Source organism: Somniosus microcephalus, chromosome 2 (genome assembly GCF_052327205.1).
Source record: "Somniosus microcephalus isolate GS21.2 chromosome 2, FLI_Smic_1.0, whole genome shotgun sequence".
NCBI classification, from domain to species: domain Eukaryota; kingdom Metazoa; phylum Chordata; class Chondrichthyes; order Squaliformes; family Somniosidae; genus Somniosus; species Somniosus microcephalus.
The window spans coordinates 375,726,137-375,745,620 of record NC_140988.1 but is presented as its reverse complement, the minus strand read 5'-3'; the positions used below and the strand labels follow the sequence as shown (position 1 = coordinate 375,745,620).

The following is a 19,484-nucleotide window of genomic DNA, read 5'->3' as shown; positions in this document are numbered from 1 at the left end:
ATGGCAATATCCTTTATAAATGTAACAGCAGTAAGTATTTATTCATTCACGAGATGTGGGCGTCGTTGGTAAGGCCAGCATTTATTGCCCATCCCTAGCTGCCTTTGAGAAGGTGATGGTGAGCTGTCTATAGCAATGGGACTCTTCTAAACCAATTGACTGAACAAAATATGATGCTGTACAGTGCAGAGCTCAGATTCCATTGCAATCACTTCCCTTTGTGGCTTATTTGATGTCACCAAATGTATTTTTTGCAACTCTTTGGTGTTTCTCCTGGTCTCAGACACAACATTAACACACTTTGTCACCTCCTCCCACACATGAAGTCGAGCTTTAGTTCTTTGTAATCCGCCTACCCGAATTACTTGTCGCTTATGAGCCACCACTTCATCTACAAGCATGGATACATCACGGTCCTTGTACACGTATCTCTCCTGTTCCTCTGCTTTGCACACTGTTTCAGCGACCACAGCTGCCTTTATCACAATTATTGGACTGTTATGGCACCTACTCTGTGCTGATTTATTCATTTATTTTTGTTGCTAGCCTGAGTGGCACAGGGATTAAATTATCACCCAGTAAAGGTTTAGAACCGTGTCTGAGTTGTGCCAATTCCTGCTAATTATTTGAACAAAAGCAAAATACTGGGGCTGCTGGGAATCTAAAATAAAAGCAGGAAATGCTGGAAACACTCAGCAGGTCGGGCAGCATCTGTGGAGAGAGAAAGGGGGAAAAATTTGGTTGCTTTGCGCCTCCCATTAGCACCCTAAGAGGGCGCTAACGGGGCACAAATCAACTAGCGCCCGGGCACGGTGCCGTCAACGCCTCCCGCGAAATTCAGTGGGAGGTTAGAGGCTGTGGTAAACGTTAACGCCCCGCGGCACTGCGCCGCCGGCGATGACATCATCGCCATGCACAGCGCCCCGCTCGCGATCTTCGGTAGCGCCCCCAGACTTACCGCCGGACATGACGTCCAACGGGGTCAGGGGGGCCTACCTGCGGCCAGGGCGGCGCTATTTAAAGGCGAGGTGCCGGGCAGCCATTTTTGTTGCTGGCCGCCTGCCTGCACCTGCCTCCGCTGCCGTCCCTGGCCTCCTGAGCACCCCACCCCCACGGAATGTTGGCTGCGCTCCATGAGCCCAGCACTTCTCTTGAGTGCCGGGCTCTTTTGCCAGCAGTCCGATCCCCGGTGGTCCAGCTGGGCCCTGGGTCGTGCTGCGCAAGGCCCCGCCCCTTTAAGAAGGGGAGGAAGGCCTGCAATACCGCGGTGCGACGTGCCGCGATATTCCCTCGCAGCGCCCCTAGAGGGAGGCGGGGTGCTTCCAGTAGCTCCCTGCTTCCCTCTTGGGGCGCTACCACTCAATTTCGGCTGCGGGGTGCTAATTTTTTTGGGGCACTAAAAGTAGCGCCCCGGCGAAGTTAGTGCCCCAGAGGGGGCGCGACTCAATTTTTTCCCGAAACAGAGTTAACGTTTCAGGTCGATAACCTTTCATCAGAACTGGAAGAAGTTAAAGATTTAACAGTTTTTAACTTCTTCCAGTTCTGATGAAAAGTCAGCAAGTGCATGGTGCACGTCAAAAGGGGATGGGATTGGGACAAGTAAAGACACAAAAGTTGGGTCCAGAGGAGGTGTAAATGGTTACAGCAGAACCATTGCCTGTTGTCCGAGAAAATGGGAGCAGTGGTTATGATCTGAAGATGTTGAACTCAATGTTGCCAGTACTAGAGAACTTTAGCTATGAGGAAAGATTGGATAGGCTGTGGTTGTTTTCTTTGGAATAGAGGAGGCTGAGGGGAGACTTAATTGAGGTGTATAAAATTATGAGGGGCCTAGATAGAGTGCAGAGGAAGGACCTATTTCCCTTAGCAGAGAGGTCAATACCCAGGGGTCATAGATTTAAAGTAATTGGTAAAAGGATTAGAGGGGAGTTGAGGAGAACTTCTTTCACCCGGAGGGTGGTGGGAGTCTGGAACTCACTGCCTGAAAGGGTGGGAGAGGCAGAAACCCTCATCACATTTAAAAAGTACTTGGATATGCACTTGAAGTGCCGTAACCTACAGGGCTACGGACCAAGAGCTGGAAAGTAGGATTAGGCTGGATAGATATTTTTTTTACCGGTGCAGACACGATGGGCCAAATGGCCTCCTTCTATGCCGTAAATTTCCATGATTCTATAATGTTGAGGCCGGAAGGCTATAAAATGCCTAATTTGAAAGATGAGGTGCTGTTCTTTGAGCTTCATTGGGACCGTGCAGGAGACCTAGGACAGAGAGGTCACCAGGCATGGTGGCATAGTGGTTAGCACTGTTGCCTCACAGCGCCAGGGACCCGGGTTCAAATCTGGCCTCGGGCGACTGTCTGTGTGGAGTTTGCACATTCTCCCTGTGTCTGCGTGGGTTTTCTCCGGGTGCTCCGGTTTCCTCCCACAGCCCAAAGATGTGCGGGTTAGGTTGATTTGGCTATGATAAATTGCCCCTTAGTGTTAGGGGATTGGATACGTGGGGTTACGGGGATAGGGTGGGATATGTGTCGGTGCAGGCTCGATGGGCCGAAATGGCCTCTATCTGCACTGTGGGGATTCTGTGATTCTGTGATTCTGTGTGTGAGAGGTAAGATTGGGAGTGAGATGGCCACTTTAATTCCCACTCCCACTCTGCCCTTGCACAAATTCTAGATCTACCCCAATAACTCCAGAAGTGGAGAAATTAACCTCTGATCTATGGAGTAAATTGAAATGCAACAGTGACCTCTTCTACCACTAGATGGAATTTTTATTATATCCACAGCTTACTGAGGCCCTCGTGTGACAGATACCATCTACTGCAGCATTTTGATAAAGGTAGCAGGGGTATGAGTGTGTGAAATTACTGCTGCAATAATTGTAGTGGAAAAGTCAGCGCGGGTATCATCTCCTACGCTAACTCATTCTTTCCCAGGAGATGGAAATTATGGAACCCCTTCCATCCATCAGTTTTCTTGTCCTCTACAATCTACAGACTTGTAAAACCCAGACTTGGCATCATCTAATCAATACTTCCTGCTTACTTTGTTATTTTGTCTCCCCGCACCCCCTCGCTCTTTCCAACCTTGGTCTGATAAATACATGACAGAATTGCAAACTTTTGGTGAAGGAGAATGACTGCAAAATTTCACACTGAACAGTGATAGATATTTGTTCATAGATACAGGTAGACTACCCTTTATCCGGACTTCCGAAAACCGAAACCCTCTAAAAACCGAAGGTTTTTTCGGTCAGCGTAAGTCGTGCGCACGACATGACCAGAGTGGCGCACGACTTACAGGCCTAGCCGGATAAGGGATAGTGTAGCATTTTTCCGCACTTCTGAAAACCGAAATCGCTCAGCGTAAGTGTACCAGCCTTTATCCGCACATCCGAAACCAGAAAACCTCTGAAAGCCGAAAGTGGAGCAAAGCATGACTTCTGAAAACCGAAATGCGCACGACCACGACCCCCGCCGACCCCCACCCCCGGCCGAACCCGACCCCACCGACCCCCGACCCCCCCGCCGTACCCCACCCCCGCCGACCCCCACCCCATTTCGGATAAGAGATAGTGTACCAGCCTTTATCCGCACATCCGAAACCAGAAAACCTCTGAAAGCCGAAAGTGGCGCAAAGCATGACCCGACGCTGCCGATGCTTGACCCATGCAGGTGTTATGCTGCTCTATGTGATATTTGCTGCTCTCTTAGATATTTGCTGCTATTTGCTGCTCTCTTAGATATTTGCTGCTCTCTTAGATATTTGCTGCTCTCTTAGATATTTGCAGCTCTCTTAGATATTTGCAGCTCTCTTAGATATTTGCTGCTCTCTTAGATATTTGCTGGCTTTTAACAATTTGTGAAAATGCTAAAAAGAGCTGCAGATACCCCAATGGGTAACGGTGAGAAACAGAGAAGGAAGCAGCACTCATTATCGATATCGCAGAAAGTGGAGTTATTGCAGAAGCTTGATCGTGGTGTGTCTGTGCGACATCTTACTGAAGAATATGGTGTGGGAAGTACCACCGTATATGACTTAAAGAAACAGAAAGACAAGTTGTTGAAATTTTACACTGACAGTGATGACCATAAACTAATGAAAATTAGGAAAACATTGCATAGGGCAAAAAATGAAGATCTTGACCGTGTGCTGATTGAGTGGATTCGACAACGCAGAGGTGAACGTGTGCCACTGACTGGTTTGATGGTCATGAAGCAAGCTAGAATATACCATGCTGGCCTTGAAAAACGTGCATTTATCAGTGAGCAAGAGATTATGCAAGTTTACTCAATTAAAGAGAGACTGCTTAGACAGAAACCAATGTTAATGAGACAGATGACACTGGAAGAAGTCTTTAAAAAGGCCGTCTGTCGTAGTCATGCTTCATCACTTGAGAATCCTGTTCCTGGCCCATCTTCAGATGTCCAACTCCAACCTGATGACAATGATGCCAACACTGATGTACCCTCTTCTCCAAGATCCTCAAGCCAGATGTAATGTACCTTTATTGCATGTTTATGTACAGGTATTTAGCTTAGTTTGTACCTGTACATGTTTGAAGTTTTACTGAATGTTTTCCTTACAAATAAACTGTACTACAGTATTTATCCCTGTAACTACAGTATTTATAGTCGTTATTTATCCCACCCTTTCGGATAAGGGATAGTGTATCCTTTATCCGCACTCCCGAAAACCGAATTACCTCTGAAAACCGAAGTGTTTTCGCGCACCTTCCGAAATCCGAAATTTTCCTAAAACCGAAACACGGCTGGTCCCGAGGTTTTCGGATAAAGGATAGTCTACCTGTATATCCCGGTACTGACAAGATGAGTCGAATGCCCTCCTTCTGTGCCGTAAATTTCTCTGATTCTATGGAACGGTAGGGTAGTGGTAATGTCACTGGGCTAGTAATCCAGAGGCCTAGACTAATGATCCAGAGACGTGAGTTCAAATCCCACCACGGCAGCTGGAGAATTTAAATTCAGTTAATTAAATAAATCTGGAATCATTACTAAAATGGTAACCATGAAACTATCGGATTGTCGTAAAAACCCATCTGGTTCACTAATGTCCTTTAGGGAAGGAAATCTGCCATCCTTACCTGGTCTGGCCTATATGTGACTCCAGACCCACAGCAATGTGGTTGACTCTTAACTGCCCTCTGAAATGGTCTAGCAAGCCACTCAGTTGTTACAAAACACAATAATAAGAATGAAACCGGACGGACCACCCGGCATCGACCTTGGCACCGGCTACAGACATGGCAATGGCACACCCAGCCCAGTCGACCCTGCAAAGTCCTCCTCACCAACATCTGGGGACTTGTGCCAAAATTGGGAGAGCTGTCCCACAGACTAGTCAAGCAACAGCCTGACATCGTCATACTCACAGAATCATACCTTTCAGCCAATGTCCCAAACTCCTCCATCACCATCCCTGCGTATGTCCTGTCCCACCGGCAGGACAGACCCACCAGGGGTGGCGGCACAGTGGTATACAGTCGGGAAGGAGTGGCCCAGGGAGTCTGCAACATTGACTCCGGACCCCATGAAGTCTCATGGCTCCAGGTCAAGCATGGGCAAGGAAACCTCCTGCTGATTACCACCTACCACCCTCCCTCAGCTGATGAATCAGTACTCCTCCATGTTGAACACCACTTGGAAAAAGCACTGAGAGTAGCAAGGGCACAGAATGGGTGGGGGATTTCAATGTCCATCACCAAGAGTGGCTCGGTAGCACCACTACTGACCGAGCTGGCCGAGTCCTGAAGGACATAACTGCCAGTCTGGGCCTGCGACAGGTGGTGAGAGAATCAACACGAGGGAAAAACCTACTTGACCTCGTTCTCACCAATCTACCTGTCGCAGATGCATCTATCCATGACAGTATTAGTAGCAATGACCACCGCAGTGTCATCGTGGAGACGAAGTCCTGTCTTCACACTGAAAACACCCTCCATCGTGTTATGTGGCACTACCACCGTGCTAAATGGGACAGATTCAGAACAGATCTAGCAGCTCAAAACTGGACACCCATGAGGTGCTGTGGGTCATCAGCAGCAGCAGAATTGTATTCCACCACAATCTGTAACCTCATGGCCCGGCACACCCCTTACTCTACCATTACCATCAAGCCAGGGGACCAACCCTGGTTCAATAAAGAGTGTAGAAGGGTATGCCAGGAGCAGCACCAGGTGTACCTAAAAATGAGGTACCAACCTGGGGAAGCGCAACACAGGACTACATGCATGCTAAAAAGTGGAACCAGCGTGCTATAGATAGGGCTAAGCAATCCCACAATCAACGGATCAGATCAAAGCTCTGCAGTCCTGCCACATGCAGTCGTGAATGGTGGTGGACCATTAAACTACTCATGGGAGGAGGAGACTCCATGAATATCCCCATCCTCAATGATGGTGGAGCCCAGCACGTGAGTGCAAAAGACAAGGCTGAAGCATTTGCAACCATCTTCAGCCAGAAGTGCCGAGTGGATGATCCATATTGGCCTCCTCCTGAGGTCCCCACCATCACAGAAGCCAGTCTTCAGCCAATTCGATTCACTCCACGTGATATCAACAAACGGCTGAGCGCACTGGATACAGCAAAGGCTGTGGGCCCCGACAACATCTCAGCTATCGTGCTGAAGACTTGTGCTCCAGAACTAGCCGCGCCTCTAGCCAAGCTGTTCCAGTACAGCTACAACACTGGCATCTATCTGACAATGTGGAAAACTGGCCATGTATGTCCTGTCCACAGAAAGCAGGACAAATCCAACCCGGCCAATTACTGCCCCATCAGTCTACTCTCAATCATCAGCAAAGTGATGGAAAGTGTCATCGACAGTGCTATCAAGCGGCATTAACCTGCTCACTGATGCCCAGTTTGTGTTCCGCCAAGACCACTCGGCTCCCGACCTCATTACAGCTTTGGTCCAAACATGGACAAAGGAGCTTAATTCCAGAGGTGAGGTGAGAGTGACTGCCCTTAACATCAAGGCAGCATTTGACCGAGTGTGGCATCAAGGAGCCCTAGTAAAACTGAAGTCAATGGGAATCGGGGGGAAAACGCTCAACTGGATGGAGTCATACCTAGCACAAAGGAAGTTGTTTGTGATGGTTGAAGGTCAATCATTACAACCCCAAGACATCGCTGCAGGTGTTCCTCAGGGCAGTGTCCTAGGCCCAACCATCTTCAGCTGCTTCATCAATGACCTCCCCTCCAACATAAGGTCAGAAATGGGGATGTTCGCTGATGACTGCACAGTATTCAGCGCCATTCACAACTCCTCAGATAATGAAGCAGTCCATGCCCGCATGCAACAAGACCTGGATGGCGTTCAGGCTTGGGCTGATAAGTGGCAGGTAACATTCACGCCACAGAAGTGCCAGGCAATGACTATCTCCAACAAGCAAGAGTCTAACCACCGCCCCTTGAAATTCAACGGCATTACCACCGCCGAATCCCCACCATCAACATCCTGGGGTCACCGTTGACCAGAAACTTAACTGGACTAGCCACATAATTACTGTGGTAACAAGAGCGGGTCAGAGGCTATGTATTCTGCGGTGAGTGTCTCACCTCCTGCCTCTCCAAAGCCTTTCCACCATCTACAAGGCACAAGTAAGGAGTTTGATGGAACATCAGTGTTCTTGCTCAGGCCAACATCCCCAGCATCGAAGCTTTGACCATGCTCGATCAGCTCCAATGGACGGGTCACATTGTCTGCATGCCCGATACGAGACTCCCAAATCAAGTGCTTTACTTGGAGCTCCAGCACGGCAAGAGAGCCCCAAGTAGGCAGAGGAAATGCTTCAAGGACACCCTCAAAGCCTCCTTGAAAAAGTGTAACATCCCCACCGACACCTGGGAATCCCTGGCCCAAGACCACACAAAGTGGAGGAGAAGCATCCGGGAAGGTGCCGAACACCTCAAGTCTCTTCGCCGGGAGCAAGCGGAAGCCAAGCGCAAGCAGTGCAAGGAGCGCACGTCAACCCAAGCACCCCACCCACCCGCCCCTTCAACCACCATCTGCCCCACCTGTGACAGAGACTGTAGGTCCCGCATTGGACTCATCAGTCACCTGAGAACTCATTTTTAATCTGGAAGCAAGTCATCCTTGGTTCCGAGGGACTGCCTAAGAGAAGAGAGATGATGGGATACTCTCCACTTGCCGGGATGAGTGCAGCTCCAACACTCAAGAAGCTCGACACCATCCAGGACAAAGCAGCCCGCCTGATTGGCACCCCATCCACCACCTTAAACATTCGCTCCCTCCACCACCGGCGTACCGTGGCTGCTGTGTGTACCATCTACAAGATGCACTGCAGCAACTCACCAAGGCTTCTTCGGCAGCACCTCCCAAACCCATGACCTCTTCCACCTAGAAGGACAAGGGCAGCAGGTGCATGGGAACACCACCACCTCTAAGTTCCCTTCCAAGTCACACACCATCCTGACTTAGAAGTATATCGCCGATCCTTCATCATCACTGGGTCAAAATCCTGGAACTCCCTCCCTAACAGCACTGGGAGTACCTTTACCACACGGACTGCAGCGGTTCAAGAAGGTGGCTCACCACCACCTTTTCAAGGGCAATTAGGGATGGGCAATTAATGTTGACCTTGCCAGCGATCTTGTGTAAGATGTTTTCTACTAAATTTAATGCATGTGGCTAGTTAGCAATTTCTATTGGACAACACTGGATTAGTGGGGTAATATTGTTAGTATAACTTGAAGTCTGCAGTTATTCAGTCGTTGCTCAGTGTTACCACTCTTTTCTCTGAATCAGAAGGTTGTGGGTTCAAGCCTCAGTCTGGGGATTTGAGCATATCATCTAAGGTGACACTCCAAGGAGTGCTGTACTGTCAGTAGATGCCGTCTTTTAGATGAGATGTTGAACTGAGGTCCTGTCTGCCCTGTCAAGTGGACGTAAAAGATCCCATGGAAATATTTTGAAGAAGAACAGGAGAGTTCTCCCCGGTGTCCTGGCCAATATTTATCCCTCAACCAACATCACTAAAAACAGATTATCTGGTCATCATCAAATTACTGTTTGTGGGAGCTTGCTGTGCGCAAATTGGCTTCCCTATTTCCTATATTATAACACTGACTACACTTCAAAAAGTATCTCAATGGCTGCAAAGTGCTTTGAAAAGGCATAAATGCAAGTCCATTCTTTCTTTCTGTTTCAAATTATAGAAAAGAGACTGGATACTTCTAGCTCGTTCTGAACCTCAGGTCATGGGACCCACTTGGTCTGTTCATGTTGACTCCTATTACGTCATACTGCCTTCCACCACATTGACACTCCTGGTGAAGCCCGTAGCGGTGCAAGAACTCCTTTTACCCTGCGACCTTCCTTACAGATCTGATGATCCACCGGAAACAGCTCTAAGTAAAATAGAGGTGAGTGACTGCGCTGGTCATTCGTATGGACTTGGGAGGGAGAGAAGGTAATGTAGTGATGTAAGCTAACACTTACATACAAATAGAATTTGCAGACAGCTCCCTCGATGACTCAGCTGTTAGAGGGGGGACATAGTGTATGCTTTTACGTATAATTTACTCCTCAAATTAATAGGGTTCGCACCATTCGTAACTCCCTAATTTGACTGTACTCCCAAACATTCCAGATCTGGGGTCGTTCTCAGGCAGGTGCTTATCTTCAAGGCCTCTCTTCTAATGAATGAACAGAGGGAGCTTTTCTGCCTGTTCTGTGTCTGTGACTTCTAACCATTTTAAGATATAACAATTTAAGAATCATACTTCCCTACTTAACAAACAAAGGCTAAAAGCTAACATTACTACAAAATAAAAATTAACCCTTTCCTTACACAGCGAGTTATCTACTGACTAGCTGAGCCACATAGACGGGCGCATTAACGCACAGGCCTATGGGACCCATGCCCATGTGCCGTGTACAAATAGAGGGCTCCCAGTAAAACTCACCATAACACAGAAAAACTGCATACAACCGCTGAATCAAAATGTTCTAGCATTTAAAGATGCTGTCAGAAGGGAGCAAGGCAGAGTCGGCAGATTTGGGTTTTTTCGTTTATGGGATGTGGGCGTCGCTGGCAAGGCCAGCATTTATTGCCCATTCGTTACAATATAAATACAAAATTAAGCAGTTCCACTTAAGTGTAGTATATTGTGATATGATTTGCTTTATTATAAATGCAATGTGTAAACATTCTACAGGCCTACTTCCTCGTGCATTTTACTACACGTTTGTTTTTAGTGGATAGGGTGGCGAGAGGAGGGGGCTTGTACAGGTGGCTGCGGAGGGCACCGAATGTTCTTGGTGCTCAGGGCCCCATGAATTCAAAAAACAACAAGCAAAATCTTTTGTTTTGTATTTTTGTAGGATATATTGGATGGGCTCGATGTAGAATTGACATATAACCCATTGAGTCTGAAAAGTAATCTGTACAAGCATCTCAGAGGAACTTTGGTTAGAACTCCTTATCGTCAGCAACCAAAGCAAGTACAGCGTAAAGAGCAACATCATCCTGAACAACTACATAGACAGGTATTTATCTTCACTTTATTAGTGATGTCCTAATTTAAAGGAGAGTATTAACCTGGTTAAAGGACATCTGCAATGTGTTGTCATACAGTGTAATATCTTTTTCCAAAAGTGCCCCTTATTGGACAGATCTGAGCGCACATTGAGAAGTGTCTTACTGAGTTCCAGTGATTGTTCAGTCATAACTCTCCCTCAACCCCGCTATAGTGATGTGTGTGCACGGAATGGCTTGGACATTAAAGGGAAGCTTCACGGTGCTGTCGTGGGATGGTATCAACCTGTCGCATCATGTGGCAGCCAGGGTTTACAGCAGCAAGTGAAGAAAGTCTGGCCATGGTGATGCCATCGCTGGCCTCCCGGCCAGCAATTTTCTCAGGGGCTGATACCCTGTGTCCAGTGCAGCATCAGGTGGGTGAGGAGGAGGTTGGCGCTCCTGGTGCTGGTGCTGCTGTTGTGGCTGGTTGTGGTGCTGCCGCGGCTGCTCTTCCTCCGACTCTGACGACCAGGATGAGAGGATGTAAATGGTTCCCATCCCGTTGCTATAGATTTCAGTTGAGGCAAGAAGCTTGCAAACGCACACTCAAAGTGGCCTGAAATTATTCCAATCAGGTAACACTGCAGATGGTTGTCAGCTTGAACAGTCACAAGGTCAGTAGATTTGCAAAATCTTATCCTAAACCTCCAACAACAAAGTTGTTGCATTTGAATATCGGCCATGTTACAGGAGCGCTTTTACAGTGCTGCACCAATGACTACAAATCATGTCCTCGAGAAACTCGTCTCCTTGCAGCTGGCGTGTTTCTTACAAGATGGGAAACAGGAGCCAGAAGCACGAAAATGGGAAACCACTATAAAAATAGGATCAGCAAGGCAGTTAACAGGCTCTTAATTGCCTTAACTACCTGTCCCACCGGTTCCCGTCGGGTCAGTTTGGGAGCGGCTGACCCGACACTCACGAAAATCCTGTGGGGGCGGGATGGAGGTGGGTTGGCAGCCTGAAGCCAATTTTTCCGATTTTTATTGCCGTCCCACCTCCTCGGCTATTAGAATCGAGCCCTTAGCATAACTCCCTTGCTTTTGTACTCTATGCCTCTATTTATAAAGCCACGGATCCCATATGCCTTTTTAGCAGAATTCTCAACTTTACCTGCCACCTTCAATGACTTGTGTATGTATACACCCAGGACTGAATGATCCTGCTCCCCTTTAGAATTGTACCATTTAGTTTATGTTGCCTCTCCTCATTCTTCCTACCAAAATGAATCACTTCACACTTCTCTGTGTTAAATTTCATTTGCTATTTGTGCTCTGTGCTGTGTTGGCTGATCTCAGCTTGGGTCTCAGTTTGGACACTATAATTGGCCTCAGTGCTAAGGATGAGAATTTTTTTTTACCTAGAGTCTGACATCTGCTCACCACTCAAAGACCCATGCTGGAAGGTGCACATGTGTTTATGCCTGATAAAGATGGAATCAGGCTCAGCTGTAACATTCCCCAAGGGGTGATCTAATTGAGGAGTTTTAAGATGATTAAAGGAGTTGCTAGGGTAGATAGAGAGAAGCTATTTCCTCTGGTGGGGGAGTCCAGAACAAAGGGGCATAATCTTAAAATTAGTGTTCAACCGTTCAGGGCTGATGTCAGAAAGTACTTCACATAAAGGGTAGGGGAAAGCTGGAACTCTCTCCCCCAAAAAGCTGTTGAGGCTGGGGGATTAATTGAAAATGTCAAAACTGTGATTGATAAAAGGACTTGCATTTATATAGTGCCTTTCACAACCTCAGGACATCCCAAAGCGCTTTGCAGCCAATGAAGTACTTTTGAAGTGTAGTCACTGTTGTAATATAGGAAACACGGCAGCCAATTTCCACACAGCAAGACCCCACAAACAGCAATGTGATAATGACAACATAATCTTTTTTAGTTATGTTGATTGAGGGATAAATATTGAACAGGACGTCAGGGATATCTCCCCTGCTCTTCTTCGAAATAGTGCCTGTTGTATCCGTGTGTTAATGGAGACACGGAATGCAGGAGTTGGTTTAACAGGTGTTTACTGAACAAAGTCTGGAGGTGAACTAAAAGATACAAGACACTATACAGGCTTATATACCCGAGTGGTCACTACCGGTATTAGAGTACACAGAGACTCTTAAAGGTACATACACTACAATTCCTCCCCTTTTAGATAATTGGTACATAACATTTTAAGTAATCATTAATTAACATGTTTACAAGAACAATAATCTACACATTTGCTGCAGTTAATCAATTATAAGTCAGTCTCTCTGGAGGCTTCCTGACTCGGTCCGGATAACGCCTCGGTGGTGTAGTAGTTTTCGGTGGTGTAGTAGGTTCTTTTGGCAAGGTCGATTCGGCTTGAATGCCAGTGTCGGGTTCATCTGGTTCCAGTATCACCGGATCGGAGGTAGATACTATGGGTATCTCTGCTTCATCATTAGGCGTATAGAGTTGTGGTGTAGGTTGTCCCTTTTCGGATGACTCTATGATCTGGTCAGCATGGCGCCTTATTATACTTTCTCCAAAGTCCACGGTATACATCAGCGGTCCTAGTCGTGTGCAAATAGTTCCAGGCTGCCATTTCTCGGTACGGTAGTCCCGGGCCAAAACTTGTTGACCTATCTGGAAGGTTCTAGTTGGCCTTTCATTCATGCCTTGAAATTGTCGGTTCTCTACGTCCCTTCTGATGTTTGGCTTGATCAAATCCAGCCGGCATCTTAGTCTTCTATTGAAAAACATCATGGCGGGAGTTTGGTTTGTAACCACATGTGTTGCATTCCTGTACGCAAACAAGAAGTTATCTACCTTATGTTGTAGATTTATGTCTTCATTACCCATGGCCTTTATGGCCTTCTTGAAGGTCTGGACAAACCTTTCAACTAATCCATTGGTGGCGGGATGGTATGGGGCGGACGTGTAGTGCTTAACCCCATTGTTTTTTAAGAACTTCCTGAATTCTTCGGACACAAATCAAGGTTCCTCGGCACACTGACAGCTGTTCTCTTCTTTGCGAGAATGCTGGCAACAGTGGTTTGCCATGTGCTGGCCATCCCTTCACCGTTAAATCGTAGACTCGTAAGAGAGTCGGGTCATTTCTCGTTTCCTTTTCAATGGTAGAATTTGTTACTGGTAGACATTCCACTATGGTTGAGTGGAACATCTCCACTGGGTCCACTGTAGGTGCCTCTTCTACTGTTGGCAATGGTAGGCGCGATAAACCGTCAGCATTCGCATGCTGTTTTGATCCTTTGTATTCTATGTCATATTGGTGTGCCCCTAGGAAAAGGGACCACCTCTGTAGCCTTTGTGCTGTCATAATGGGAACGCCCTTTTTAGGGTTGAATATGGAGACGAGCGGTTGATGGTCAGTCAACAAGGTAAATTTTTGTCCGTGTAGGTAATGGTTGAATTTCTTCACTCCCCACACCAGGCTGAGTGCTTCCCTGTCGATCTGGGCATAGTTACGCTCAGCTGAGTTCAATGAGCGTGACGCAAAAGCTATCGGCCGCTCCGAGCCATCAGGGAATCTATGCGATAATACCGCTCCTATGCCGTAAGGGGATGCATCGCACGCCAGTCTGATTGGCAGTGATGGGTTGTAATGAGCCAACACTTCCTTGGACGTGATCAAGCCTTTGCATTTATGGAAGGCACGTTTACAGTCTTCGCTCCATTTCCAAATTACTCCCGTTTGTAGCAGTGCGTTAAGAGGGTGCAGAACAGTTGACAAGTTCGGTAAAAATTTATGATAGTAATTTATCAATCCCAGGAACGACCTTAATTGTGAGACATTTTCAGGTGCTGGGGCTTTTATGACCGCTTCAATTTTTTCAGGTGACTTATGCAACCCTTCTTCGTTAATTATATGGCCACAATATGATATTTGTTTCTGGAAAAATTCGCACTTGGGGCGATTTGCTCGTAGGCCCCGTTCTCTCAGCCTAGTGAGCACCTGCTCCAAATTGGCAAGGTGCTCGTTGTCGTTTTCTCTTGTTACAAGGATGTCGTCTAGGTAGCATTGAGTCCCTGGAATCCCTTGCAGGACTTGCTCCATATCTCTTTGCCAGATAGCTGGAGCTGATGCTACTCCGAAAACCAGTCGATTGTACTGGTACAGGCCTTTGTGTGTGTTTATCGTGAGATACTTTTTAGAGGCCTCCTCAACCTCCATCTGTAGATATGCCTGTGCCAAGTCAATTTTGGTGAAACGTTTCCCTCCGGATAGTGAGGCGAAAATATCTTCTATCCTCGGAAGAGGATACTGTACCGTGTGAAGGACCGGGTTTACAGTCACCTTGAAGTCCCCACAGATGCAAATTTTTCTCTGTTCTTCAGATTTATCATTATTCAACATTTTCTTCATGACCGGGACAATGGGGGTTGCCCACTCGCTCCAATCTACCTTGGATAACACGCCTGCCTTTTCCAAATTCTCCAGCTCTGCCTCGACCGCTGGACGAATTGCGTATGGCACCGGCCTTGCCTTAAAAAACTTGGGAATTGCCGCATCTTCCACTTTTATTGAGGCGGTGACGCCTTTCAAGGTTCCTAGTTCCTGTTGAAACACTTCTTTGGCGTTGGCCAAGATGTCTTTTAATCGTTCAGGTATGACGTCATCATCATTTTTTTTCTTACTGGTCACCGTCAGTGCCTGAATGGAGTGCCAGTCTAAACGTATCTTCCTGGTCCATTCACGTCCCAACAGCGGTGGACCACCATCTTGCAGAACGCATAAATACAACTTCTGTATTTCCTTGCCGTTGTATACAACAGGCACCCTTATTTTTCCTCTGGAGTATACTTTCTGCCCCGTATATGTCTTCAAGATAATGGATGCGTCTATCAAAGGTATATGCGGAAATAGCCGCTCGTAATCCCGTCGACTTATGACGGTCAGAGCTGATCCTGTATCTAGCTCCATTTTAACTGGGGACCCCGCTATCATGAGGGTAACCCAAATGGTCTGGTAATCTTCTTTTGCAATTACATTATATAATTTGAGACAGCTTAGTCTCTTGTTTCCGGAGTCGCTATCGCTCTTCTGGTCTTCGGAGCTACTGTCTGTCATCATTTGTACCTTCCTGTACTTTTCCTTATTGATTTTTTTTCTGTCAGTGGATTTTTTGTTTCCAGATCGGCATATACGTGCAATGTGTCCCATCTTTCCGCATTGCCTGCATGCTTTGTCCTTGAACCAGCAGTCCCTCTGGTCATGGGTGGATCTGCCGCAGCGATAACATCTCTCGAAACCCCGTGTCATTTCATGGGTGCCGAAGTCCTGTGGCTTTTGCTGTATCTCTGCAGCTCTTCTTGCTGCTGCTTCGTATGATACAGCCACACTGAAAGCCTTGTCCAGTGTCAAATCTTTCTCAGAAAGTAGCCTTTTCTGTGTTCCTTCACTTAGGAGACCGCAGACGAATTTGTCTCGTAGAGAATCTGCCAGTCCTGCCCCGAATTGGCAGTGCTTTGACAGCTTTCTTAATTCGGTGAGGTAATCAGCGTTACTTTCATTCTTGTGCTGATTCCTCCTGAAGAATTTGAATCGTTCCACCATCAGCAGCGGTGTTGGGTTCAAGTGCTCCTGTAGGGTATCAACAATCTCCTTAAAATTCTTGTCCATCGGTTTGGCTGGAGTGATTAAGTTTCGTAACAGCCCGTATGTCCTTGCGCCCATCAGATTTAGAAGTACCGATGCCTTTTTATCATCCTCTACTTCATTCGCTGTGCAATATACCTCCACTCTTTCCACATATGTGGTCCAATCCTCTATATCACTATCGAAAGCAGTAATATTGCCAGTCTTAGGCATCCTGAAAATCAAAAATGGCGCCTCCCGCGCTTTCCTTTCTTCCCTGCCGAGAAAAAAATGGCGCCTCCCGCGCTTTCCCACGGCTGCCGCTGCTGACAACGCTGTTCTCTGCGGTTTTTATTTACACAGATATTTTTAATAGTTGGAGACTCGTTCCCGCCGGACTCTCTGGGACTTTTCCCTCCCTCTGCTTGGTCCGAACGCCGACCTGCTTTGCAGCGCCGGCCGTCTCCCGAGTGCTCCACCCTCCATCTCTGTTTGCCTCCGCATTCCGACTCGCTGCTCGGCCCCGCTGCAGAGCCACCCGATCGAGCCCCAGCCCGCCGACCAGGAAGGATTAGTGCAGTACCTGCCACCAGCCCGGCTAGCTGGTGAATCCACAGTTTTTCTTTTTTTTTTCTTCGACCTTCGTCTGAGGAATCGATCTCCTTGAGGTGCTGCCGAATTGCAGGTAAGTCCGTTTCCAATTCGTCGCCACTGTTGTATCCGTCTGTTAATGGAGACACGGAATGCAGGAGTTGGTTTAACAGGTGTTTACTGAACAAAGTCTGGAGATGAACTAAAAGATACAAGACACTATACAGGCTTATATACCTGAGTGGTCACTACCGGTATTACAGTACACAGGGGCTCATAAAGGTACATACACTACAGTGCCAAAGGATCTTTTACATCCACCTGAGAGAGCAGACGGGGCCTCAGTTTAACATCTCATCCGAAAGACAGCACCTCTGACAGTGCCGCGCTCCCTCAGCACTGCACTGTCAGTGTAGATTTTTGTGCTCAAGTCTCTGGTGTGGGACTGTGAACCCACAACCTTCTGACTTAGAAGCGAGAGTGCTACCAACTGAGCCACGGCTGACATAGGTTTTTATTAGGCAAGGGCATTAAGGGATATGGAACCATGGCGGGCAGATGGAGTTAAGATACAGATCAGCCATGATCTCATTAAATGGGGGAACAGGCTTGAGGGGCTGAATGGCCTCCTCCTGTTCCTCGAGTGCACACTCCGTATCGGGCAAACAGAAATTCTACAGATGTGTAAATTTTTCAGTAGCTTGGTTTAGGGACTCTTAAGCATGGCAAGGGATTCCACATGTAGAGACTCGAATGATCCTAAAAAAAATTAGATTTGTGAAGTAATCACTGCACGATTACCAAAATTGAACATACTGGCGAATTACTGTGAATTAACAATGTATTGGAGAATACAGGTAGGGTGTGAGAGGATTACAAGGGAAGATTCGATCAAAGGTGAGATTGAATAGAAACAAAGTCCAAGACTCGATTTGTGCCAGCAATCGCGTCACATATCCAGCACTTCATTAGAATCATAGAATGATACAGTACAGAAGTAAGCCATTCGGCCCATCATGCCTGTGGTAGAGCTATCCAATTAGTCCCACTCCCCTACTCTTTCCCTATAGCCCTGTAAATGTTTTACCTTCAAGTATTTATTTAATTCTCTTTTGAAAGTTACTATAGTTACTTTCAGGCAGTGCATTCCAGATTATAACAACTTGCTGCATAAAAAAAATGTTTCCTCATGTCGCCGCTGGTTCTTTTGTGAATTACCTCTGGTTACTGACCCTTCTGCCACTGGAAACAGTTTCTCCTTATTTACTTTATCAAAACCATTCATGATTTTCCACACCTCGATCAAATCTCCTCTTAACCTTCTCTCCCCTAAGGAGAACAACCCCAGAATTTCCAGTCTCTCCACATAACTGAAGTCCTTCATCCCTGGTACCATTCTAGTAAATCTCCTCTACACCCACTCTAAGGCCTTGACATCCTTCCTAAAGTGTGAACACAATTCCCAGAATTGAAGACAATATTCCAGCTGAGACCTAACCAGTGTTTTTTAAAGGTTTAGTATAATTTCCTTGCTGTACTCTATTCCTCTATTAATAAAGCCAAGGATCCCGTATGCTTTTTTAACAGCCTTCACAACTTGTCCTGCCACCTTCATAGATTTATGTACATACACCCCCAGTTCTCTCTGTTCCTGCATCCTCTTTAAAATTGTACCATTTAGTTCATATTGCCTCTGCTCATTCTTCCTACCAAGATGTATCACTTCACACTTCAAATTTCATCTGCCATGTGTCTGCCCATTTTACCAGCCTGTCTATGTCCTCCTGAAGTCTGTTACTGTCCTCCTCATTGACTACTACCTTTCCGAGTTTTGTGTCACCTGCAAACTTCGAAATTATGCCCTGTATACCCAAGTCCAGGTCATTAATATATATCAAAGAGCAGTGATCCTAATACCGACCCCTGGAGAACACCACTCCTCCTTCCAGTCTGAAAAACAACTGTTCACCACTACTCCCTGCTTTCTGTCCCTTAACCAATTTTGTACCCATGCTGCCACTTGCCCTTTAATCCCATGGGTTTTAATTTTGCTAACAAGTCTATTATATAGTACTTTTTCAAATGCCTTTTGAAAGTCCACGTGCACATCAACCACACTACCCTCATCAACCCCCGCCATTACTTCATCAAAGAACTTGATCAAGTTAGTCAAACACAATTTGCCTTTAACAAATCCATGCTGACTTTCATTTATAAGCCCATACTTTTCCAAATGCCAATTAATTTTGTCCCGGATTATTGTCTCTATTATTCGGTAGAAATGTACAGCTCAGCCCATTTGTGAGCAGATCCGCAGATGTTTCCTTAGTCAATTCTTCTTTACTTACCTCATCTGAGTGAGCAGCATTTGTTCAAAATACAGCATCGATGCAAATGTGTGTGGGTATGTGGTTTTAAATAGCACATGTTCTCATCAAGAAAAGATTACCCATTACTAGTGTCAACAACAGTTGGTCAAAATAGGGGAAATTTACGTTCAGTCAGGATCAGATATTTAGTCAAAGCTTTGCTTGTTTGCAGTTTTTTAACCAAAAATAAAGTATATTAGTTAGACAATATTTATACTAACACTGATAACCAAGTTGCATCGTACTAAGGGATATGGACCAGGAATTTGTCAAATTCAGCTCCTGTACTGCGCTGAGTTAGCTGATCTCAACTGATCCAGCAGTTGGGTTATAAGGCTGAAGGAGGCTACAGAGATAGGGAAGGGCGAGGCAATAGAGGGCTTTGAAAACAAGGATGAGA

The 19,484-nt window shown here is 46.5% G+C and overlaps 1 protein-coding gene across 2 annotated transcripts in view; it reads left to right on the top strand.

The window, feature by feature from the left end:
* m1ap (meiosis 1 associated protein) overlaps positions 1-19,484 on the top strand; it is a 108,083-nt gene that overhangs the window by 62,692 nt on the left and 25,907 nt on the right. Inside the window, exons 7-8 of one of the 2 annotated variants that reach the window (XM_085975891.1) lie at positions 9,202-9,408; positions 10,370-10,534. In XM_085975891.1, the coding sequence (XP_085832017.1) occupies positions 9,202-9,408; positions 10,370-10,534 (372 nt within the window). The remainder of the gene's footprint in view (positions 1-9,201; positions 9,409-10,369; positions 10,535-19,484) is intronic. The other variant, XM_085975898.1, reaches the window with a different exon arrangement.